General features: G+C 47.0%; 1 protein-coding gene across 1 annotated transcript in view; it reads right to left on the bottom strand.

The window, feature by feature from the left end:
- Snrnp200 (small nuclear ribonucleoprotein U5 subunit 200) overlaps positions 1 to 21,609 on the bottom strand; it is a 28,538-nt gene extending 6,929 nt beyond the window's left edge. The window contains exons 1-34 of the mRNA XM_026414053.2: positions 21,447 to 21,609; positions 20,806 to 20,969; positions 19,688 to 19,859; positions 18,503 to 18,695; positions 17,730 to 17,785; positions 15,358 to 15,456; positions 14,863 to 15,015; positions 14,660 to 14,759; positions 14,358 to 14,494; positions 13,598 to 13,681; positions 13,329 to 13,502; positions 12,892 to 13,029; positions 12,506 to 12,661; positions 11,689 to 11,859; positions 10,181 to 10,374; positions 9,842 to 9,965; positions 8,331 to 8,480; positions 7,983 to 8,093; positions 7,254 to 7,385; positions 6,902 to 7,090; positions 6,355 to 6,552; positions 5,918 to 6,070; positions 5,725 to 5,805; positions 5,332 to 5,415; positions 4,572 to 4,678; positions 4,116 to 4,234; positions 3,679 to 3,833; positions 3,400 to 3,589; positions 3,049 to 3,222; positions 1,750 to 1,910; positions 1,135 to 1,362; positions 594 to 785; positions 326 to 504; positions 63 to 214 (exon numbers count right to left, since the gene is read on the bottom strand). Coding sequence (XP_026269838.1) covers positions 63 to 214; positions 326 to 504; positions 594 to 785; positions 1,135 to 1,362; positions 1,750 to 1,910; positions 3,049 to 3,222; positions 3,400 to 3,589; positions 3,679 to 3,833; positions 4,116 to 4,234; positions 4,572 to 4,678; positions 5,332 to 5,415; positions 5,725 to 5,805; positions 5,918 to 6,070; positions 6,355 to 6,552; positions 6,902 to 7,090; positions 7,254 to 7,385; positions 7,983 to 8,093; positions 8,331 to 8,480; positions 9,842 to 9,965; positions 10,181 to 10,374; positions 11,689 to 11,859; positions 12,506 to 12,661; positions 12,892 to 13,029; positions 13,329 to 13,502; positions 13,598 to 13,681; positions 14,358 to 14,494; positions 14,660 to 14,759; positions 14,863 to 15,015; positions 15,358 to 15,456; positions 17,730 to 17,785; positions 18,503 to 18,695; positions 19,688 to 19,859; positions 20,806 to 20,969; positions 21,447 to 21,491 — 4,915 coding nt within the window. The 5' untranslated portion in view covers positions 21,492 to 21,609. The remainder of the gene's footprint in view (positions 1 to 62; positions 215 to 325; positions 505 to 593; positions 786 to 1,134; positions 1,363 to 1,749; positions 1,911 to 3,048; positions 3,223 to 3,399; positions 3,590 to 3,678; positions 3,834 to 4,115; positions 4,235 to 4,571; positions 4,679 to 5,331; positions 5,416 to 5,724; positions 5,806 to 5,917; positions 6,071 to 6,354; positions 6,553 to 6,901; positions 7,091 to 7,253; positions 7,386 to 7,982; positions 8,094 to 8,330; positions 8,481 to 9,841; positions 9,966 to 10,180; positions 10,375 to 11,688; positions 11,860 to 12,505; positions 12,662 to 12,891; positions 13,030 to 13,328; positions 13,503 to 13,597; positions 13,682 to 14,357; positions 14,495 to 14,659; positions 14,760 to 14,862; positions 15,016 to 15,357; positions 15,457 to 17,729; positions 17,786 to 18,502; positions 18,696 to 19,687; positions 19,860 to 20,805; positions 20,970 to 21,446) is intronic.
- Positions 21,610 to 25,281: the final 3,672 nt, after the last annotated feature.

Raw genomic sequence — 25,281 nt, 5'->3', positions numbered from 1 at the left:
TCTAGAATTAACTGGGATTGCAGGTGTGCGTCACCACATCTGGCTCCATGAGGTATCTTTACCTGAGCTGAAGAGCTGCTCCACCAACCGTCTCTCCATGGGGCTGAGCCCCTCATGCAGGTAGCCCACCCCATTCAGTAGTGTTTCCTTGAGGGTGCTGTCACTCAGCTTCTCCAGGTATGGGATCAGGTCCTTCTCAGTGCAGTGCAAGAACCTGGGCGGCACAAGCACTGAATCAGTTGGGAGGGGACACCCTGCCGACTGCAGCCAGGCCTCAAGCCATAAGGATGACCTGAACCCACCCCAGAAGCCAGGCCCCACCAACCTCTGCCGCTGTATGTCTGCCGCGCAGGTGGTGAGGATGTCGATGGCAGTGAGGCGGGTCTGCTTGCGAGACGGGACAAAAACAATGACAGGCTTCTTGGGCGAGTGCTTGGTGATGGCGTGGTACACAGGCTTGGCCATGGAAAGCAGGCGAGTCTGAGTGTGGCTGATGTTGAAGCCCTGGACACCAAGGCAGAAGAAAGGACACCAGTCAACTGACCTGGCTAATGGCATCTCGGAGGCCACGGCAGGAGGAGTGTGGGTCCCACCTGGATGTGCAGCTCCAAGGGCACAGGGCGCACGTTCGGGTGGAAGTTGAAGGTGGAGGTGGCGCTGCAGCCCAGCCAGTGGGCCACATCCTTAGCATTTGACAGGGAGGAGCTCAGTGCCACGATGCGAATGGGCCGCTCAATCTGGGAGGAGATGTAGCGCATCCGGGAGCAGATCACTTCTAGGACAGGCTAGGAAAGAGGGGGGAGGGCGTCACCTCAGGCCCAGGCTCCCCAACTTCTGCCTGAGTTCTGCCTCATGCATCGCCCTAAGACTCAAAAATCATCCAAATTCCTTCCTTCTAACTAGGGCTCTCCGTGTTTGGTTCTGCTGCCCCATGGCAGCCAACTGCCACTGAGCCATGCTATTTACCAAGAGTTCTAGCAAAAACCCCCATGTCACCCACTTAGGTAAGGCCACATGCAGGATCCTGTGGAGAAAGAAGTGCCTTGTCTGTGGCCTCAAACCCAAATACCAGGCCCAGTGCCCAAGTCACTTTGCCAGCCCAAGCCCCTCATCTGCCGAAAGGTCCAGCCGTACCCCATTCTCGCCCCCAATCAGGTGGACCTCGTCCACCACAAAGAGGTTGATGTTCTGCACATTCTTGCGCTGCTTCCACCGCCGGGAGAGGATGTCCCACTTCTCAGGAGTGCTGAGGATGATGTTGCCCTTGCCCAGGAGCTTCAGGTCCGTGCTGGTCTCCCCGGTCAGCAGCACCACCTTCTTGTTGAGCCGGTCCTGGAACTTCTCATACCAGTCCATGTACACCTAGCAGCAGGGAGGGAGCGTCACAACAGCAGGCCACAATGGGCATCTTACACTTGCTATGAGGAAACTGGGAAGCCAAAGACCTGGTGTTCTGAGGATCTCAGGCCACTTTCTGTTTTGGAGATGGGGTGTCACTGTGCCCAGGATGGCCTCAAACTTCTAGATTCAAATCATCTTCCTGCTTCAGCCTTCCCTAGAGAAGCTGGGGCTACAAGCACAGAACACGGTGCCACCTCACACTACTTTCTGATTCCCGTCCAGCCTTTAAGGGACGAGGAAGCTCTTAGGAAATGACTCTGAAAATGCCACCCTGAAAAAACTTAGATCCAGAATCACAGATGAAATGATTTCTGGGGAAACTCACAAAGGTCACAGCACATCACACACCTGCTCTGCCAGGGCCTCCATCGGGGTAATATAGACACAGCGCCCCTCCGAGTTCTGTAGCAGCATCCGCAGGATGGCAAACTCTGCACAAATGGTCTTCCCACTGCCCGTGGGGGCCCCCACGAAAACGTTGTCATCACTGTTGTACACGGTGTTAAACACTGGGGACCGAGACGAGTGGTATGCACGTCAGGAGAGGAGACAGGCTAAGAGGCAGACCACTTGTGAAGACCAAGGAACCAGAGACACAGGCCAGAGTGTCACAGTCGAATGACAGAGCCAGAGTCCAGAGTGATGGCCCAGCCTGATACACCTTACTTCTCTTCCCACAGAACAGGAAAGGGAGAGGCCAGGATCAAGCTCTGGTCCCAAGGAGATCTGCAGGACAGCCAGCCCAAGCAGGAGAGGCCAAGCATCCTCCTCTGTTTCTCAAAGCCAATGATGCACAACTGAAGTGCCCCCTCAGTACTCTCCTGCATTTTCTAGAAATAATCTAATATAGAAGATAACAGCCCAAGTCCCAGATTCAAGACTGAGTTAAAATCCAAGTTCTGCTATTTATTAGCCAACTCAATTGGGGCACCTCCCTATGCCTATTTCCTCATGTACAAAATGACTGTAACACCTTAAAAGTAACCCAGCAAAGCCGGGCACAGTGGCACATGGCTGTAATCCTAGTGTCTCAGGAGGCTGAGGCAGGAGGATCACAAGTTCAAAGCCAGCCTCAGCAGTGGCGAGACACTTAAGTAACTCAGTGAGACCCTGTCTCTAAATAAAATACAAAATAGAGCTGGGGATATGGTTCAATGGTCGAGTGCCCCTGAGTTCAATCCCCAGTACCAAAAAACCAAAAAAAAAAAAAAAAAAAAAAAAACCCAAAAGTAACCTAACCACAGGACTGGTGGGAGGAACAGAGGGAAAACCCTGGTGCTATTCTCAGCCAAGTACTTAGAGCACAGCCCTGCTCTGTGAACCTCATCCTTGTTTACTTTGACAGACGGAGGTCTCAACCAATGCCACACCCCAGGTTCCATGCTGGGCATCAGAAGCAGACAATTAGCACCCTGAGAGTGAGAAAATAACAAGGTGCCATGTAAGGCCTGCTCTCCTGATGCTCTTCAGGGAACTACGCAGAACAGCAGAGTAAATCTAGCAGTGACCAAGGGGAAATGTCCCGGAGCTCCCAGGTCTGCCAAAGCACCCAAGGACCCTCTTCCCTACCTGCCACAAAACACGCGCTCTCCAGGTGACCTTAAAAGGCCCCTAAGAGAACCAACTACCTGGCATCCCAACACATACCTTGGGTCTGGATGGGATTGAAGAAAGGGAATTTATCCTGGTAGAGGCTCTCAAAGGCACTATTCCTCAGGGCAGACACGGGCAGGGGCTGCAGGTCCAACAGTTCAGTGGGAGGTGGGTACTTCTCTGGTAGGATCAGGTGCCGGAAAGAGACAGGCAGCTGGGTCTCACAAGCTACAAAGAGGAGACAGGGAGGATAGAAGGCCCTCCTCTAACGCACCTCCAAAGCCCCCAACACCTCAACTGTGGAAGCCCTAGGTAGCATGTGCCTCTGTCCCCCCACAAAGGCAAGAGACCCACCCACTGTTCTTGGAAGACCTGTTCTAGGGGACCCAGAGAGGAGACACTCACAGAGCCAGCGGTCAGACACCACTCGGATAAAGTACTGAGGGGGCAGCGGCTCAAAGACGGGAACAAAGAATGTGATGAGGTGCTCGTCCTGGGCATATTTGGCCTTGAGTAGAAAATACTCATGGTGCAGAATCACCTCGCTGTCCACATCCTCCACCAGAATCCAGAATGCCTCTGATGAACCATGGACCTGGCAACCCAAGCACAGGGAAAAGAACATGAGCCAGCACAGGGACGCAGCACCTACCATGCTGTCCCCTCTGCTCGGGGAGGCCTCACCTTTTCGTCCCACTGGAAATCTGGAGTGATGGTCAGCTCCACTTTCAGGGTGGAGCGTGTGATAGGCTGCAGGTGCACCGACAACTCCAGCTTGGGAAACAGGTGGACATATTTGTGGATGGTCTTCCCCATTTTTGGCATGCGGATAAGCTCCCCTACAAGGAAATGAGAGAGTACGGGGGCTGCAGCCCAGCTGGCCTGGCTGCAGATGCAAAGCGGGCCTGAGGCCACCATGGGAAATGGGCAGATTCTATGCAATGGGCAGCTTCTTCCCTTTGGCCTCAGTGGAGCCCAGAGAATTCAGGCCCAAAAGCAAGCCTGTACTTCAGTGGACGTGCAGGGTGAACACAGGTTACGGGGGCCCGAGGTTAAGGAACTGCAGCTCATGGAGGTTCTGGCTCCTGGGTATAGGACAAGGACAAAAGCTCCCCACACACCTATTTCATTATGATTCAGGTCATACAGACGCTCAAAGGGGAAGTTTTTCTTCTCAATCTTCTTCACCACCTCCTCAGGGAGCTTCCGGAACTGGCGCAGAGGACACATGGACTGCCACCTACCCAGAAAGGATACAAAGCTATTGGTCCCTTCTAAGGGCTGTAACAAGCTGCCCTCATCACAGCCTCCAACAGTTTAGCCATAACCACACAAGACACAGTCACCAGAGGAAGATGTCCAAAACTCTCTGCAGTGACACCAGAGAGCTTACAGTGGCGGACTACCACCAACTCCCTTCCCCATGCCAGCAGGGCATCCCTCTCCAACTCTCACCCAGATTCAAGTCATACTTAGAGCATCAGGACAGGTCAGAGGCACTCCTAGGCTTTCCTATCACACCCTCAGCGTGAGGACCCCAATTCATGGTGACCAGCCCCCAGATCACTGGGCCTTACATGCGCTTGTCAATCATCTTGCAGAGGTTCAAGGTCTTGTCTGTAAGCTGTGCCCATCCTCGGTTCAGGACAATTTCAAAGATTGCTCGCATCAGCCGGCCGGCCGACTGAGGAAAGATGAAGCATTCCTCTGTGAAGTCTCAACTGCCCCCAAGCCTCCCTACCATGCTAACTACCTCAAGCTCAGATGCAATTACCCACACCAACTCAAAGACAAAGTCCCCAGAGGCTTGGGAAGCTGAGGCAGGAGGATCATAAGTTCAGAGCCAGCCTCAGCAACTTAGCAAGACCCTGTCTCAAAATTTAAAAAAATAAAAAGGGCTGGGGATATGGCTCAGTGGTTAAGCACCTGGGTTAACACCCCTGGGTTCAATCCCTGGTGCCAATAAAAAAAAAAAAAGTATCCTCCATAATTACTCCTTTCTCCTGTTCCTACAGGTAAAGAGACAAAGAGTCACTACTAAAACCCTCTGCCGTTTCTGAATTCATTTATGAGTCCTGCAACCACAGTGGGGAAGAACATCTTGTGTTCGGCAGATCTGCCCATCTCTCCAAGGGCCCACAGAGCCTCCCACAGTCCCCTGTCAAGGCCTGTCCTTCCCACGTGCTTGGGCTTAGTACAGTGCAGCTGGGGCCACACAGGTACCAACCAACCAGCCAGCCAGGACAGTGCTAGGCATTCCATCTGCCTCATTAGCCTTTCTTCAAGACATAGCACACAAGGCACGGAATGCCAGCCCCAGTTCAACTCTGCCCTCACCTGGGTAACATACACCATGTCAGCCATCAGTGCAAAGCCCTCCAATTTCAGCTGTGAGATGAAGGCTTGAAGAAGCACATTGATCTGGAAAGAAGTAAAGTCAACCGGCCAGAGGTCAATCACTGGACAGTCCCACAAAATGAGTTATATTTCTGCTTTGGGCACCCATACCAAAGAAGATCTCCCACAGCTCTTGATTTACAGATATTAAACAACTACTGCTCCATATAAAAAGAATCAGAAGACCTGGGAACTGATTGCCGTAGGGTTCAATGACCCCTGACCCCGAAGAAAAAGTGGACAAGTTGTGCAGATTTACACGCACGAGTCCAGACTCAAGGTTCATCTTTTGAACCATTATGAAAACCCCCAGCAAGGAAAAGATGGGCTCACCTTTGCACTGGGCTCCTCAATGCTCTCCTTCACAGGGATAGGCACCCTCTCCAGCAGTTTCTGCAGCTCCAGTTTTTCCTCCTGCCACAAGGGGGAGATAGGTCAAGAAAAAGCCAAGTGGCCAAGGAAAGAAGTCACTCAGCAACTTGGTGGTGCACACAATGCTCCATCCTGGGGTGCTGGACAGACTCACCTCCCTCACAGTGATGTTCTTGAACTCTGAGGACAAGGAAAAAACTCTGAAAAGCTCAATCTCACTCAGGGTGGGCTTCAGCAGCTGGTTGTAGGTCTGCACTGTATCATTGGTGATGTAGTAGTGGCTGGCTATGCGGCCCAGTTCTGTCACCTAGAAGAAAAGAGAGATTCGATGCAATGCTGACTACTGACAAACTCCAACCACAGTAGGATCTGGTCCTACAGATCAAGTGCCTGAACAGTACCACAGCTGAATGATCCACCTCAACTCAAATTACAAAAGAGGTGTATCACAGTAGAAGTTCATAGTTCAAAAAGTATAATCCAAAGCCTGCTCCAAGCAATCAGACAGATCCAGACAGCAAGCCGAGGAATTTTCACCCAGGCCTACAACTTCTGCTGAGACCTTCATCTCCAAATCCTCACACCACTCACCTGGAAGTTGCCTGTCTTCTTGTCATATTTGACCAGATTGTTCTTGTCCAGCATCAAGGCAGCAGTGTGAACCAGGTCAAGTCGGCGCTGGTCCAGCAAGGGATCTCCCTTGAGGTCATCATGAGAGATGCCATAAAGGGTTGGGGATCGGAGCATTCGGATATAGAGGTAGGCATAGCCCAGCCAGTTCACCGCATCCTAAGAGAGATGGCCAAACTTCTCAGCATGGAGAACTGCTCATGTCTAACACAAAGTTCCCACAGAGATCTCGGAGATCAACACCCAGCTAAGAGGATACATAGTTTATCACCTTTTGAATGCTTATGATATTTCATTAATAGAAAGGTAAAGAATCCTCTCAAAGATCTTGGACACGAGAGGAACGGTGCCAAGTGACACAGATCCAGGAAGCTTGCACTGAAGAGGTGGGTGTGAGGTAGGGGACGTGGGATGCTGACACCTCAAGCACCACAGCAAGGACCATCCAATTCCTGCTCCCTCAGGCTCTGGGGCACCAGGGTAAGGCACAGAGCCCAGTCTTCCCTACCTTTGCATTCTGGACGTTCCCCAGCACAATTTCTGCATTAAGCATGTCGGGCAGCTTGGATACCATCTGGCTCTCAATAGGAAGCTGCTGATTGAGGAGGGACAGGTAGTACTGTAGCTCCCCGTGAGATGTGATGAGTATGCCTTCACCTTTGGTGTCATACTGGGGTCGACCAGCACGTCCCAGCATCTAAGTCAGAGACAACAAACAAAGGATGCAACAGAGAAAGGACTTCTGGATCTGACTCAGGGATCTGACAAGAGAGAACACGGCCTTTGAGCTCTTTCCAGCACCCTTGCATTTCAGGTACAGGGTACTTTTCCCACTGAGAATAAACTCAAAGGCTCTGTACCTGGAGAATGTCCAATGCTCCCAGTTCTGTCCAACGCCCCTTCTCTGGACTGTACACCTGGGTGCCTTTAATGATGACTGTGTGGGCAGGGAGATTCACACCCCAAGCTAGAGTTGCCGTGGAAACTAAAACCTAGAGAGGCAAGACAAGACAATGAGGCAAATAGGCAATACCACGAAGGGAGAGAATCCCTGACTTCTCTGCCCTCAGAGCTTCTATGGGAACTATCAGGAGGGCAGGAGGAAACTAGACTGGGGTATGTCCCAGTACTTGTCAATGTGACACCCGAATAGTGAGGAAAGGATTCCTCGGGCTCCTCATCTATTCCGCAATTAACGTTTCAGAGAAATCTAAGAGTCAGAAGTATAAGCCTATATTAGTAAACTTATAGTCTTGAGAAAATGCAAAATCAGGCTTCCCTAAAAGAGTGAAGGAACACGGGCGAGACCTTAGGAGGCATGTTTGGAATTGGTGGAGCTATAGAGCGCTTGCTCTGCTATACTCCTCAGACACTTCCCTAAACGCACTCACCTTCATGCCTGCAGGGTGTGGTGTGTTGGGAGAGATGGCAGGAAGTTACATTTAGTGTGTCCATCATGACCCTCCAACCTCAGCCAGCGGGGCCAGAAAAAAAATCAAGTACCAAGAGCCCACACATGGCACAACTGTTGACACAGCAGGTCTTTTTAAGCCTGCATCACCTGCTCCCAAAGCCTTGCCCACCCTTACCTGAATATGTTTATCAGCAAAAAGATCCTCCACAAGTGTTCGGTCAACTCTGGTCATGCCCGCATGATGAATAGCAAAGCCATAAGGCAGAAGATCCTTCAGCTCCAAGTTCTGTGCACAGAAAAGACCAGGGGATGAGGTGAATCTTCCGGTGGAACTCTCCCGGGAAAAGGAACTCTCTTCACGTGAGACCCTGCCCCTTACCCATCCCCATAACCACATCCAATCACCATTCCTACGTGAAACAGTGCCCTGGGGCACTCAGTCCCAGCAGAGCTGTCTGGGACCTAACTGGTAAGGGAGGCCAGTTACCAAGCAGGAACGAGAAATGAGCAGAACCCTCCTCACCTTGCACTGTTCTGCTTCTGTCCGAAGGACCTCTGTGGAAGCTGAGCCCTCTCTCAGAAACAGACCTAGAGTGTCCTTCTCTAGGCACATGTCCCGAATGGCCCTGGCCGTCTTGCCAGTCTCCTTCCGAGAGTGGACAAACACTAGGACCTAAGAAGAAACCACAGTTTGCTATAGTTAAGAGACACAACTGCAATAGCCACTCCTACAGCCCCAGGGTACTAGCAGTAGGAAAAGATGCTGCACTATATAAATCAGAATCAAGTGTCTTGCAAAAAGGAGCAATAGCAAGAAGGTTCAGAAGCCTAACCGGGGCCAGAAGGAGCCCACCTAATAACTAACAATCCCGCAGGTGGGAAATTAAACCAGCCCTAGCACCCAATCTTGCACAGCAACTTTAAATATGCTATGAATGCAAATTTAAGGGTCTTAATTAAGAATCTGTGTATGTATCCAGACATGGTGGTGCACACCCTTAATCCCAGCAACTTGGGAGGCTGAGGCAGAAAGATGGCAAATTCAAAGCTAGTCTCAGCAACTTAGCAAAGCCCTGTCTAAAAATAAAAATTACTGGGGATGGTTGAGCACCTAAGTTAAATTTCCTCCATAAGTGTTAAGCACCTTGAGTTAAATTTCTAGTATCTGCCCCCCCACCAAAAAAAAAAAATGTGTTCAAGCTCCTAAACAAGAGTCGAAGACACATGAAGATGTATCTGTAAGTTAACAGCTAAAATATTACATTATTTATAAAGAAAAAAAAAAGGACTTATAAGTACATCTAGGACTAGCACCACATTATAGGAAATAGTCTTAGTATCTATGAGGAAAAACAAACATATTAAGTCTTCACTTAAATTCATTCACTTTTTTTTTTTTAATCAGACTAAAACAAACACATCTTATTGCTTTTCCTTATTCGTTTTGGTTAACATTGCTAAACTCTGCTCAATTAAAAAATTCTGGCTGTGACTGGAAGGTTGAGGCAGGAGGATCTTGAGTTCAAAGCCCACCTCAGCAAAAGCAAGGCACTAAGCAACTCAGTGAGACCCTGCCTGGTTGAGTGCCCCTGAGTTCAATCCCTGGTACCACCACCCCTGCCAAAAAAAAATTCTGGTTGAAGACAGGTGCAGAGGCACACCATATCTATAATCCCAGGGGCTCAGGAGGCTGAAGCGGGAGAATTTTGAGTTCAAAGCCAGCCTCAGCAACTTAGTGAGACTCTGTCTCTAAATAAAATATAAAAAAGGCCTAGGGATGTGGCTCAGTGGTTAAGCCTGGGTTCAATCTCTGGTACAATCCTGCAAGGATTACAGGGATGTGCCATAGCACCTGGCTATTTCTTCTAATTTTCGAGTGTAAAGTTATTTAGTGTATTCCCTGATTATCCTTTCTTTCCCTAGTGGGGTGGGACATGAAGTCACACGACCATTCCCCTGATTACCCTGCTAATGGCAGGTTTTATACTAATAAGTTATTTAATTCCAGATATTGTGATTTGTATTTTCACAGACCTGATTTTTTCCAGCATGTTCCATAATTTTCTCATAGACTATTTCATTCATGATCTGGAAACGCTTGATAGCTTTTTTCTCTGTGATGCCCACATATGTCTGTTCCAGAGGCACCGGACGGAAGCTGGAAGTTCAACAATGAAGACAAATGAGGCTTTGGCAGGGATGCAGAAGGAACAAATAGTACTTTCCATGCCCTGGAAGCAATATTTGTCTTTTTGGATTGACACACAGAAACCAAAGGCCCTTCTAAAGCTCAATCCAGAAGTGCTCCTTAGAAAATAGAAGGAAAGTAAGAAGGTCACCTTGGCTATACATTTCTTCCAGCCTTTCTTATACCTGTTGTCAAAGTAGAAGAGGCCCTTGGCAGGGTCGACACGCAGAAAGGTGGCCACATCTTCATAGTTGGGGAGGGTGGCACTGAGACCAATCAGTCGGACATCCTCTTGAGTCATCTCAATGTTTCGGATGGCTCTAGCCACCAAAGCTTCTAAGACAGGACCTCTGTCATCATGGAGAAGATGGATCTCATCCTAAGGAATGGGAGGGCAGCAAATTACCTCTTGGACCAGAGAAAACAGCCCCACTTCCCGAGACTACCCCCATTTTATACACATGTAACCTAAGATGCCAACAAAGAAGACAAGAGGGCGGTGGCTGGGAGGCAGGAAGATAGCAAAGCAGGAAGATGGCAAAGCAGGAAGATGCCTAGCACATGTGAGGCACTGGGTTCAATCCTTAGCATCACATAAAAATAAAACAAAATAAAGGCATTCAGTCCACCCACAACAACAAAATTTTAAAAAGACGACGACAACGACAAGAAAGGGAATTTTAAGCTAAAGAAATCCGAAGAATGAAGACAGTATTCACCATGAAATACCCCAGGAAAGAGCATACCGTGAGCTGCTTTGATGCAGCACTCTATGACAAGATACTTTAGGTGAGCGAATTCCTAACCTTCACATAAATTTCCTTATGGAAAAATGAAGCTTTTGGTCAGACCATATGTATATCAAATAAGGCTTCATATTTATATTAAATAAGAACAAAAGCTCTCACGCATTGCATGAGTTTGCATGGCCTACAGTGGCACTTCTCAAACTTCAGCAGCACAGGAAGACCAAGAGATCTTGCTGGTACTCGAAGGCAAGAGGTGGGCCCAGGGATCCAGCATTCCTAATGTCCCTGCTAATGAGGCTGATTGGCCAGGCTCCAATGTGGGGCTTAGCAAACTGTTTCTTTAAAGGCCAAGTGGTCAATGTTTTAGGCTTGTGGGCCAGAGTCCCTATTACAAATACTTAACCCTACTCTGCAGCATGAAAGCAGCTGTAATCAAAACATAAGAAAAGGGGTGCAGCTGTGTTCCAATAAACAGAATCCAGCAGCCACAGATTGCCAATGCCTGCTCGTGCACTCTCCTTTCTTGCATTCCCAGACACCTCAAAGAAATGACACTCAGACCTTCCACACTGTGCTTCTGTGCACACGGAACACAATGTCCTGACTCCCTACTTATTGCCTCTGAGAACAGATTATTTATTTATAAAGCCCTTCTATGTTCTGGGAAAAAAAACACACACACACACACACACACATATATTTTTTGGGGGGGGTCTGTTTACATTTATTTCAAAATTATTTCAAACATGAAGAAAGATATGAGAAATACAGCAAACACCACGCTGCTAAGTTTTTCTACTGAATTGTAACAACAAAGCTGACAATGGCTGTCATTCAAAGGCTAGTGCCTACAGAAAAGGCCCTGAGGAAATGTTCACCATTAAAGCCTAACAACACTCCTGATCCCGACTGCCTCCGGGTTTTCTCATGCTCCCCTTGCTCACCAGGATGATGAGCCGCACCAGCTGAGTGTAGGTGCGTTCACCACCCTTCCGAGTGATGATGTCCCACTTCTCAGGGGTGCAGACAATGATCTGAGTGGCACTGATCTCTTCCTTGCACAGCTGGTGGTCCCCAGTCAGTTCAGCAACAGTGATTCCGTAAGTGGCCAGGCGCTAGGGGGAGAAGAGGTACATTAAGCAAGAATGCTTGAAGTGGGCTGGGGTGTAGTTCAGTGGTAGAATGTTCTCCTAGCCTGCTCTAGGCCCTGGGTCCAATGCCCAGCACTGGAAATAAGGAAAAAAGGCAGCAAACTTGAAGGGGCCTAGATACCATACTCTGTCTGGGTAGTCTCAGTGTCGGGTACTGGGAGTAGGTAAGTAATAAGTCTATAGAACACACACTCCTAAAACAAATCCAAGTTTCACTCAAGCACATGAAGCAGGCAAAGGATCTCTGGGAGCTCTGCATGTAAGGGTGGGGAAATGGACTTTACAGATAATAGACTTAGAATAACACCAAGAAGTCTACTACCAACCATATCAAGACACTTTATGAATACTTAAAAATGCAATAACACCAACATCAGAAAATCACTATGCAGAAGATAAAAGAAAGGTAGTAAACCCTTCTAAAAGAGAGTTCAAGACACTCTCGCCCCGGTAGCTTTCTGTACCTGGGTCAAGTTCCATTTCAGAAATGGGAAAAGCACCACAGAGGCATGCAGAGATGCCCCACATAAGCAGTAGAGATGCCCAGGCCAGCTCCCAGTACTTGAAGAACTGCGGCCAGTATCTTCTGGAGCAAAGATCTGACCCTTACCTTTCCAAAACTGCCCACCATCTCCTGTACCAAGGACCTCATGGGAGCAATGTAGATAATCTTGAAGTCATCCACGTTGATGGTGCCATCCATGTTTATGTGTTTCCCTATTTCTCGGAGCATACACATCAGGGCCACGTTGGTCTTCCCAGCACCCTAAGACAGAGGTCAGGGACAAGCAGCCCGTTTATAAGGTTATATTCGCTGCCCCAATTTCCCCAAGCTTATCTCCAAACCAGAAAACAGCATGTCATGGCATTTGATCTACCACTTACCAAGTCTCTTATCAAATAAAGAATATAGGCTAGGGGCAAAGATTAGGAAATATGTCAGGGTCAGAACTCTAGACCACATTCTGTAAGAAAAAGCAGCAGGGCAGCCCTTACAGTAGGAGCACACAGCAGCAGGTTCTCATCAGTCTCCAGGGCCGCGCGGTACAATTTACTCTGGATACGATTCAGTGTTTTGAAGCCCTCAAATCCAGCCTGGGCATATTTGGGCAGCTTTTCCACTGGAAGCAGTTGCTAGGAAGAAAAGCCATGTACATCACACCGACAGCATCCTTCAGCAGACTGCCCACTACCGTGGGACTGCCAGGGTCTCATTCCCTGGCCATCGCCCTACATGACTCTCCACTAAGACCCAGTCCAGAGAAATCAAAATTATCCTCTGGGCTCAAAATTAGAACAGGAAAATTCTGAAGCAGCGTTCATTTCAGAAATAAGCTATCTAACAGACAAGGCTACATCTTAGGCAATGGTTGGAATCCAAACTGGAGGAGAGGTGAACTGAGCACGAGAACTGAGCAAAACACTACACACACCTCTTCTGAGCCAAAGGGCTTGGGCTTCAGAGCAGGCACATGCACCTCTTCATAGCCCTTTCGCTGGCGACGGAAGGACCCATCAGGAAGCTGACAGCGTTTGTTGGCCATGAAGTGGCTCCCTTGGGTGAAAACCAGGTCCTCCAAGTCCAGAACTTGCCGTGGAGCCAGTGCCTGGGGATGTGACAAACAACAATCCACGGGAAGTGAGCTGACTGAGCACGACAGTTTTCCACCCATCATGGCCTAGGAGATGGCCCGACTCCCACCTCTCCGCCCTGGTCCAGATCCATGGTTTCCAAATCTGTGTCCATTCGGGATTGCCGAACCCGCTCTCTCCGGGACCTTTCCTCCTGCAGTGGGAAAAAGAAAAAAACAGGATGGCTCATCACCATGCTCAGTACCTGCCCCTTTCAGTCTCTGCTTAGCTGTGCTTGACTCACTGGTACTATTAAGTCGCCAAAACAAAAGGTGGCACTTCACATTCAGACACCTGCCAAAAGGCCACCAAAAAGATCCAAGGAGAGGCTGGGGATGTGGCTCAAGTGGTAGTGCGCTCGCCTACCATGCGTGAGGCACTGGGTTCGATTCTCAGCACCATATAAAAACAAAATAAAGATACTGTGTCCACCTAAAACTAAAAAAATAAAAAATAAAAAAATAAAGATCCAAGGAAACAAATGATATATAGAGAAGAGGAGCACACAGAAGAGGGACCTCAGCATCTAGGGAAGAGGCAGCAGTGTTGAGTCCCATGTTTAAGCATGGGTTCTGTTCCTGCTTTCAAGTAAATACCGTCTTTATGGTGAAATCTGTAAAGGTCTCCCTGGTGCTGCTGAACAAACAGTCTCTAGCCACACAAATGTGAATGTAACAATTCTAATCAGTACTCACTGAGAAACCCCAAGGAATTTAGAGAAATGCTTCACTACTCTGACATCTGTTTCTTAATCTCTAGCCAACTGTCCATTTTTCTGAAGCAAACACTCCAATTGAGGAATGAGACAGAATGATCAAGCCAGCCCTTACTCGGATCAGATCCTCCTTCTCAGTCTCGTGGAGCTGGTAGAGGAATTTGGATAGCTCTGGGTCAGCTTCCATCTTTCCCATGATCCTTTCTTTTTCAGCTTCACTCTGAGCACTTGCCAGCAAGGTACAGTACAGAACTGCCAATGACAGGGAGCAGAAGGAGGAGGTGGGGGGCACAGGATGGGTAAATCAGCCTTCATTCTTGGGGTGCAGAGAAAAATCATTAAGTGCAGAAGCCATGAAAGCAGCACCCCCCTGCCTGGCTCAGGCCACACACGGGGGAAGAGCTCGCGCATACTCACTCATCATCCTGTGCTGCCTCAACACTTTAATAAAGTCGAACGTGTTGAAACCGAGGAGCAGAACCAGCTGGTTCTCACATTCACGATCGTCACTGGCTGTCTAAAGAGAAAGCAATGCCACCATCAAGGACACAGTTGTCTGTTGCTCCACACCATTTCCATCTGCTAAGATGCACTCAACAGAACTGCCATCTCGGCCATACCTTCAGAATCTCCAACACTTCATCTGCCTTCTTCTGTGACACGATGGCATCATCATAAAAACGACTGAGCTGCCGCTGGAGCCAGAACGCGTCAATATCCCGAGGGTGCAAATCCTTCTTCTTGGAACTCATCAGTTCACCTGAGGCTACAAGCTAAAATAATAGCCAGGCCCTTAGCTCACCGGGTCCCAACCACGCTTTCACTGCCCTACAACTAAGCTCCCTGCCACCCCACAGCCAGCCTTCTTTGGGGGCCTTTTGAGAGAAAAAAGGGCTATCCTGAGTTCAGTAGCACCAGGCTGATTCCCCACCACATGCCTCAGGGTAGGAAGGCGACCAGCTGAAATCTTAAGAATCAGGACACTAAATGCTTATTATGGCTCACTCTGTCAAAACACGGCTCACTAAGTAATGCAAAACCAGACCAGGCACTGGGAAAAGGCTGCACCCAGAAATCAGCTGGCGGTGCAGCCAGGGGAAGAAGACCGCACTCACGTTAGCTGAGAGGGTGCAGCGCACAACGGCCTCATCACCTTCCATGTCATCGTCAGACGCCTCTTCTCGAACCTCCCCATAGACGTCCTCATCGCCTTCCTGTGGAAACAGCCCCAACCTCAACCATACTCTGGAACCCATCCTGTGCCACCACAGAACCGCTCCCCGAATCACCCTCAATGATCCCCTTAGTTAGGGCAACGGCTTTGTGGTGAAATCAATGACTTATTGGAATCAGGTCAGTCTTTGTTCCTTTTAGGTACATATGAGAGCAGAATGCACTCTGACATATCATACGTACATGGAGTATAACTTCCTGTTCTTGTCACTGTACATGATGGGAGTTTCATTGGTCTTGTATTCATATATGAACATAGGAAAGTGACATCCTATTCATTCTACAGCTTTTCCTTTACCGTCCCCCTCCCTGGGGGGGGGGGTCAGTCTTATTCCAGAGCACATTAACAGAATGACAACCTGGTAGGGGATTCCTTAGATGCTTCTCTCCTCTCTTCTGCTTCTCACTTTAGCTGCCACAATGGCAACTGCCTCAATCACAATCTCTCATACATACACAGTCCTTAGACACAAGAGCTGCTGGCTAACGGGAGAGAAGAGCTGTACAGAAGCAGGCCGGGGAAGCGGATGGTGATCCAGAAATGCAAGGACCACAACTAGCTCGCTCAGCACTGTGCTTACTCACGAAATAAAATGTGCACTTAAAACAGCATCATGGGGCTGGGGCTGGGGCTGGGGCTGGGGCTGAGTGGTAGAGCACTTGCCTAGCATGTGTGAGGCACTGAGTTCAATTCTAAGCACCACACATAAATAAATAAATAAATGTCCATCAACCAAAAAAAAAAAAAAAATTATATATATATATATATATATATATATATATATATATATATATATATATATATATATATCATGGTCAAAGTGGGTACTTAATAAATAATAAACATTTGTTAAATGAACTACTATGAGCAGTTTGTTAATCTGTTGCTACTTAAAATCATAAAATCAAGTACAGTGGCATACACCTATAGTCCCAGCAGGTTGGTAGGCTGAGGATTTTGAGTTCAAAGCCATCCTCAGCAATTTAGCAAGAATTTAAGCAACTCAGGGAGACCCCATCTCTAAATAAAGTATAAAAAAAGGGCTGGGGATGTGGCTCAGTGGTTAAGAACTCCTGGGTTCAATCCCTAGTACCACCCCCCCCCCAAAAAAAAACTGAAAAAAAACACCGAAAAACAAACAAACAAACAAATAACTACACTGATATTTCATCTCACATGAGTCAGAATGGCAGCCATCAAGAATATAAACAATAATAACACTGGGGGTGGGGTTGTGGCTCAAGGGTGGAGTGCTTGCCTAGCACGTGTGAGGCCCTGGGTTCAATCCTCAACACTGTGTATTAATACATAAAATAAAGGTTCGCCTACAACTAAAAAACATATTTATTAAAATAATAATAAATGCTGGAGAGGATGTGGAGAAAAAGAAACACTTTTATACTGTTGGTGGGACCATAAATAAGTACAACCACTGTGGAAATTAGTATGGAGGTTACTCAAAAGACGAGGAATGGAACCACCACATGACCCAAATATATCTTGCCTCAGTATTTATCCTAAAGAATTAAAGTCACTATAGTGACACATGCACACCCATGTCTATACCAACACAATTCACAATAGCCAAACTACAGAACCAACCTAGGTGTCTATCAAGCGATGAGCGGATAAAGAAAAATGTGATACACACACACACACACACACACACACACACACACACACACAAGTTCTATTCAGCCATAAAGAAAAGTGAAACTATGGCATTTGAAGGAATATGAATGGAACTTGAGGACACTGTTAAGTAAAATAAGCCAAACTCAGAAGGTCAGGGGTCATAAGTTTTTTCTCATATGTGGAAGCTAGAGAGAAAAAAGGAAAAGAAAAGTGGGCAGGGGGTGTCTCATGAAAATCAAAGGGAGATAAATTGAGTAGAGGAAAGAGACCAGGGAGAGAAAGGAGAGGCGTGAAATGGGCAATACTAGGGAATAATATTGGCCAAATTATAATATTGTATGTAAACATGAATATATAACAATGAATTCCATCCTTATGCACAACTGAAATGCACCAGTAATAAAAACATGGAAAAATTACATTAGTTTATATTTAATAACTTAACTTTGTTTGGAAAACCTGAAGATAATATTTTTAGCAAAATAACACTAAATTTCTGTTACTCATAAAACACCATAAAATCTATCTGGCTTAAGCTAGGGGACCTCTTTACATTAAAAGGGGTCCTGTCACCTAACAATTAAAAAAATGAGTTAGTCCACTTGCTTAATTGCTCACCTCCTCATCAGACTCAAACTGCACGTTTACACCGTAGGTCTCATCAATGTTGTCATCTGAAATGATGAAGAGCAGTGAGCAGTTAATGAAAAGAGGCACAGAACTGGGGTCTAAGGACACATAAGGATTTAGGTGATCCACATGAGAGCGCTGTCTGTGCTGCCAGCACTGAGACAGTTTCCCACCCACCAATTCTGGATTCCACCCCTCTCTTATCCCACAGGCTCTGCCCAAGTTCTCTTCCACATTCTACACAATAAAGGGCCTCAGAGCTGGGCACAGTGGTGCATTCCTTAATCCCAGTTATTTGGAAGGCTGAGGCAAGAGGACTGAAATTTCAAGGCCAGCCTGGACAACTTAGCAAGACCTTGTCTCAAAATAAAAATAAAAAGTGCCAGGGGTGTAGCTCAGTGGTAGAGCATCCCTGGGTTCAAGCTCTGGTATAGGAAAAAGAAAAAAGAAAAAAAGCGGAGAAAGGCTATCTTGGTAAGAAATGGCTGCTGGAATTGAGGGAATCTGGTGTCTGCTAGTCATTAATTTTTTAAAAAACACAAAGTAGGAATGTGGAGATTTGAGGAAAAAATTCTTCTCTATCTTCCTTAGAGCCAGCTTTGAATAAAATCTGCCAAATGCCTCAAACAAACAACAAGAAAAAAGAACCCACCAACTCTGGTTGATGGGAAATCACTGACACTCAGATTCATTATCAAATGATGCTAGAAGATACACATTTCAGAGTCAACAACAATCAGAACACAAACAAGTTTAGTTACCCATATTTTGGATTTCCTTATCTCCACCATAGTCTGTGATCTTTTTCCCCAAGTTTACTAGCACATGGTATCTGGTATCATCTGTCTGACCCAGCAGCAGGTCAATCTCCTTTCGTCTCTCCTTGTCCCGAAGCTTTTCATTCTTTAAGACAGCTAGAACTTCATCAGCTGCCCCACAAAGGATATCACGTGGCTGGTGGCAAAAAACAATCAGCTTTTAGGTGGGCTGGGGATATAACTCAGTTGGTAGAGTACCTGCCTCATATGCACAAGGCCCTGGGTTCAATCCCCAGCACCACAAAAGAAAAAAAAATCAGCTTTTAGAACAATAACATGCAGAACACCCCCCAACCAGCTTTATGTGATGCCAGGATGTGATGAGCCACATTGCTTCAAAATTGCAGTAATCCTGGCTGTAACATTTTTTATTAATGTTGATAAAAACTCCACCTAGAGCTAGGAGGGTTGCAAATTCAGTGGTACAATGCTTGCCTAGCATGCATGAGGCCCTGGGTTCAATCCCCAACAATGCCAAAGGAAAAAAAAAAGTCACATTATTGAAGTAAAAGTCATCTGTTTTAAAAATATTAGAGAAACTGGAGATATAGCTCAATGGTAGAACACTGTGCTTAGCATACATGAGGCCCTGGATTCAATCCCCAGCACTGAGAGGGGGGATAAAAAAGATTGGATAGGTAGTCTCCAGAAGCAGGACACAGCTTTCACAGTAATCTGCCTCACATTCCTAGATGACAAAGGCACTTAGCAGTCTTCTTCCATCTTGACACACTTTTGGTAGTTCTATGTCCATACTTTCTCTAGCATCTCACAGAGTCTCTCAAAGACTCAAAAAAGCCCACAATGTAATCATACATGGGAAAGAGTTAAGAATAGATCCTGGAGAAAATCACCTGAATTCATATCCTGACTCTGCCAAATGCTACCGCTGCGACTTAGGAAAATTACATAACTATTCTGTGCCTCACATTTCTCTTCTGCAAAATAGGAAATAAGTATTAATAGCTGATGTGTTGTTCCATATAAACTCAGTGCTTAGTAAGTATTAGTCTAATCTGAAAACTGGTATGAACCAGACAGAAATCTAAAGATAAGGTTCTTCTGATGTCTTCCAAATGTGACATTCTCCCTTTCCAAACACATGGCCTCAGCCTCTCGCTGCCTTACCTGGTCCCCAAGAGCAGCCTGGATGAAGCTGAGCAGCACCTCATAGGTCTCTCGGGTCTCCTTAGTTTTGGGCTTATAGATAATGCCCACCATCTCATCTATGCCCTCTGACAGCAAAGTATAACCCTTCATCTTGTTGATGTCATGCCGGTCCTCATCACGTTTTCTTCGCCTGATGAAGACATGATATGAAATGGAAGAGAAGAACTTTCCCACCCCCAGGCAAGACTAGATCAAGCCCATCCTCCCTTCCTTTTCAGTCTCATGGCATATAGACATCTGATATTTGAGAATAGGAACCTGTACTCCATCAAATGAGTCCAACTTGTTCTTATTCATTTGTGGGAGCATTTATTTACAGGACACAGTGACAAAGAAAATCCCGGGGCTGGGGTTGTGGCTCAGCGGTACAGCACTTGCCTAGCACATGCGAGGCCCTGGGTTTGATCCTCAATACCATATTAAAATAAAGCTACTGTGTAAATAAATGAATGAATGAATGAATAAATAAATAAATAGGAAATCCTGCCATCCTCTCACTAGATGGACAAATTGATATAAGACAGGTTCCCCATTAAGGCTCCCCATTAATTTAAGATTACACAATGGAATTTAACTAGTTTTTTCACCTTTCAGATACATTACCTTTCTCTAGACAAACATACTAGTTTCAACAGAATCTACTTCTAACCTACTCCCAACAAATTATAACAAAACTAAAACTGTCTTTTTTACTATGGATGCTTGAGTTAGTTTACAACCAAAAAATAAACAAGAGTAGAAAAAAAGGAAAAAGCAGTAATGGGGAGTCAGTAGTGAGGGAAAAAAAATTACGGAGACAAGGGAATACCAAGGATCTTGAAAACCTAAAAGAAAATTAAGATCTGTGGATCAGAAACACTTATGTTCAAAAAACTTATTTTCCAGTTTACTTGCACTTAAGACCAAAGAATCTTTAAAACTCTCATGTTCTAACAAACTTTCTGTAAATTTCCACAGTATTTTTAATGACACTGATGTCTGACCTTCCACCACACATTGCAGCAAAAATGCTGCTCAACTGCTACAAGGGAAGGTGGACTTTGAAACTGAAAAACCAGCGTCCCCTTGGTACGTACTTGGCTCTTCTTTCCTCCTGCATCTGCGGTTTGGTCCGCTGAGCCTTATCTCCCATCCGGGTGCCCTCCAGCTTCCCAACCAGGGACAGCACCTCTCCTGTGGGTTCATCCCGGCGGGTCCGGTCAATGAGAGAGCGGTCAGCTTGGAGCACAAGATTCGAGTTCTGAAAAGATTATACATTACCAAAACTTCGACATGAGACCACCACAATCATATCAGCTGATGAAAGAACCACAGCAACTAAGGCTAATAATGATTAACTGGATCTAAAAACGTTTTCTCGGAAAAGCAATGGTATCACACAACGTTGTGCATGAGCCTAGAGCTGAGTCCCAGGTCCTGTATCAGCGGTGGACAATCCCTGCTCCTAACAGGGCCCGCTGTTAGAGGAGCATCACATGGAAGGGGGCGGACTTACAATGAGAACTGCAAAAAGCCTCCTTAGAGAGCTCTCGGCCTATCCCACCAGCCCCCGTGGGGGCTGACTTAAGCGTCGTCGTGTGATCCCACCTTCCCCAGATCGACTTCCCCCTCGCCTTCGCGGCTGTCCTGGAGGCCTTCGACTGAAACCCCCTTCCACAGCCTCCCGCTCCCCCACCACACTCGGCCGCCCGGAGTCCTCCCCCGAGATCCCACGCACCGCCTTGTACTCGTACTGCAGGCTACGGGCGGTCACATCCGCCATGGCCGCAGCAGCTCGGAGACCTCAGCACCGCACTCTGCGAACAGCCCCTTGGAACCGCTCCCGGGAGAAGCAACGAACGCAGGAGAGACGCAATGGACAGAGAAAAGAGACGGACTCCCTTCCGCTTCCGGGTCGTGTGCAGGAAGGGAAGGCTTCCGGCTACCGCGCGCCGCTTTCCAGCCTCCTTCTAGCAGAGTGGGCGGGGCTTGTTCACTCCGGTTCCCGGTCCCGGGACACACGTTCCCCTAGATTCTGGTTCCGGCCACCTCCTGGTGCTGGGTACCCAGGACCCGAACCCACAGATTCTAACCGAAGAGCCTTTCTCTACCGCTGCTTTCCTGACGCCGCACTATGCTGTGAGGAAGGCAGCCAAGAAGGGCTAATTAGAGACATTTCTGGAAGAGAGCAATTGAGCTCGTGTGTGTGTGTGTGTGTGTGTGCGCGCGCGCGCGCGCGCGCTTGCGTTTGGGTTTTCTCCTGTCTTGGGCAGTCGGTGAAAAGCTCGCGGGCCCACCCGACCCGCCCGAAGCCCTCGTCCGCACGACCCTGGATCTCCGCCAGCCGCGTGCACAGGCGCGGGGCGCCCTAGGAGCCGTGGGGAAGGCGGCTGCTCTCCTGGCGGGGCCAGATCCCCAATCGTGGTGACTTTATGTTCCTCCGCAGCTCCCGACGCAGCCTCCCTATTCCACCCGGTTCCGCGTCCGTCCACCGCTTCCCTCCAGGGACTGGCAGTTCACGGCGGAATGAAGGACTGAATGATGGCCCTCCTGCAGCACGTTTTCTTTGGGGGGGGGGGGGGACTTGACTATATGAGTTTTGAGCCAAGAAACCCGTCCACGGCGGCAGTCTCCTGGGTCAAATTTGACCTGTGCTGCTGTTTTGTTTGGCTCACTGTTGCTCCTTATTTAAAATTTCGGATAATTCACACAAAATCTGCATTTCCCTCATCCTTGCTCAGAGCTACTCCGCAGCAGCCAAAGTTAGAAGATGGACATGCTCCTCCCACTGCGCCTGTCCTCCCAAACCTGGCCACCCGCTGCTTGCAGGTCCCTGTAGGCCTGGAGTTGCTACCCTGGACCATGTTACCATGTTTTTTACTTTTACTTTTTTTTTTTTTTTTTTTTTTTTAATGGTGCTGGGGATTGAGCCCAGAGCCTTATGCATGCAAGGCAAGCACTCTACCAACTGAGCTATATCCCCAGCCCTATTTTTCTTTTGTTTTTAAATCTAAACCTTCCAAGAGACAGTCAGGTAAGCCTTGTAGCTTGAGACAATAAAAATTTCCACATAGGACTGTTGTGATTAAAGACAGTAGAATGTTTGAAAGCACTTAAGGAAGTGTGTGGACTCAGGGTGGGGGCTCCCTGAAGGTTATTTGAATCCAAAGCCAAGGCTGACTTATAATCTTTGTCCATGCTGACACGTGGACACAAAAGGGTTGGAAAACTGGGCCCAGTGGCAACTCCCAGTGATTCAGGAGACTGAGGGAGGAGGATCACAAGTCCAAGGCCAGCCTCAATAAGCTAGCAAAACCCTGTCTCAAAAATAAATAATAGGGCTGGGGATGTGGCTCAAGCGGTAGCGCGCTCGCCTGGCATGCGTGCTGCCCGGGTTCGATCCTCAGCACCACATACCAACAAAGATGTTGTGTCTGCCGAGAACTAAAAAAAATAAATAAATATTTAAAAAAAAAACTTTAAAAAAATAAATAATAAATAATAAAAGGGCTGGGGATGTAATAATGGTGGAGTTCCCCTGGATTCAATCCTCTGTTCAAAAACTAAATGTTAAGTGAAAGAAGCAAGTCACAAAAAAAGACAGAAGAGAGATTAATGGTTGCCTAGATGGAAGGTGAAGAAGAGAGAGAAACTGATAATGGGAAAAATTTTCTTATGAAAAATGTTCTTTGGGTTTTTTATGATGCTAGGAGACTAAATCCAAAAATGTTACATGTGAGCTAGGCACGGTGGCACATGTCTGTAATCCCAGCAGCTCTGGAAGCTGAGACAGGAGGATTGTGAGTCCAAAGCCAGCCTCAGCAACAGTGAGGTGCTAAGCAACTCAGTGAGACCCTGTCTATAAATAAAATAAAAAATAGGGCTTGGATGTGGCTTAGTGGTTCAATCCTGGTACCCCCACCCCCAAAAAGAAATTCCATATGATGTTAATCATTGGTGCACAGTTCTGAATATAGATGAAAAAATATTAAACATTTTTTTTTTTGGCGGGGGTGGTACTAGGGATTGAGCTCAAGGGCACTAGATCACTGAGCCACATCCCCAGCCCTATTTGGTATTTTATTTAGAGACAGGGTCTCACTGTGTTGCTTAGCGCTTCCTTTTTGCTGAGGCTGGCTTTGAACTCACAATCCTCCTGTCTCAACTTCCTGAGCTGCTGGGATTACAGGACTGCACTACTGTACCCAGCCTGAACATTACTTTTTTTATATCTACTTTTATTTTATTTATTTATATGTGGTGCTGAGGATCGAACCCATGGCCTTGCACATGCTAGGTGAACACTTTACTGCTGAGCCATAACCCCAGCCCGGAACATTACTTTTTTAAATGAAACAATCTTATGACCTATAAATTATATCTCAATAAAAGTTTTGTTGTTGTTGTTTTGTTTTGTTGAGGTACTAGGGATCAAACCCAGGAATACTCTACAAAGGAACTACATTCCCAGCCCTTTTATTTTTTATTTTGAGACAAGGTCTCACTAAGTTGCCAAGGTTGTCCTTGAACTTGAAATCCTCCAGCCTCCACCTCCAGAGTTGGGTTCAAATTCCTGGCATCATAAAAAATCCAAAGAACATTTTCATCACTCCAGTAAGAATTTTTTCCCTTGGGGGCTGGGATTGTTGCTCAGTGGTAGAGTGCTCACCTCACATGTGTGAGGCCCTGGGTTCTATCCTCAGCACCACATAAAAATAAATAAAGTGAAGCTGTTGTGTCCAACCAAAACTAAAAAATATTGAAAAAAAGAATTTTTTTCCTATTACCAGTCTCTCTCGTCCTTACCTCCCACCTAGGCAGCCATTAAACTCTTTTCTGCTTTTCCTACTTGAACATTTTATATACATACATGGAGTCATATGCTATGTGGTCTTTTGTGACTTGCTTCTTTCACTTAATGTTTAGTTTTTGTACTGAGGGTTGAATCCAGGGGTCATAGGTGAGCACCAAATCTGGTTTAAACAACTTTTAAAAGGATTATTCTCTTAAAAGGATGTGAGGGACTGGGGCACCCTGGTAGAACAAGACCCCTGGAGTGACTTTAGTTATCAGAGTGGATTCAGAGCAAGGACTTTGAGCTTCACTCAGGTCCATGTGTGCGCCATTGTGCTGCCTCTTCCTACAGATCTTCAGAATTTCCTGCTCCTCTACCTGGGCCTGAACAGGTGGCTCAGACATCTGCTTGGGCCCTGCATAGAAATAGTCCCTTCAGACTAGTCACTTTATTTAGTTACCTCTTGAACATATGTGCGCTATATTCTCAAGACCTTGGGATGTCACAGCCTTGCAGGAGAAGCAAAACACAGATAACTGCAATAAGAAGCAGGATGCAATAGAGTATAGCTTAGAGGCAGAACTTTTGCTTAGCATAGGAATTTTTTCCCATCACCAGTCTCTCTCTCGTCCTTACCTCCCACCTAGGCAAACATCAATCTCTTTTCTGCTTTTCCTACTTGGACATCTTCTATGTACACATGGAATCAATCATATGATATGTGGTCTTTTGTGATTCTTAGATCCCCAGCATGCCCCCCCACACACACACACACACT

This window comes from Urocitellus parryii, assembly GCF_045843805.1.
Source record: "Urocitellus parryii isolate mUroPar1 chromosome 12 unlocalized genomic scaffold, mUroPar1.hap1 SUPER_12_unloc_3, whole genome shotgun sequence".
Taxonomy (NCBI): domain Eukaryota; kingdom Metazoa; phylum Chordata; class Mammalia; order Rodentia; family Sciuridae; genus Urocitellus; species Urocitellus parryii.
Note: the sequence above shows the minus strand (reverse complement) of the source record. Positions and strands in the feature narration are given on the sequence as shown.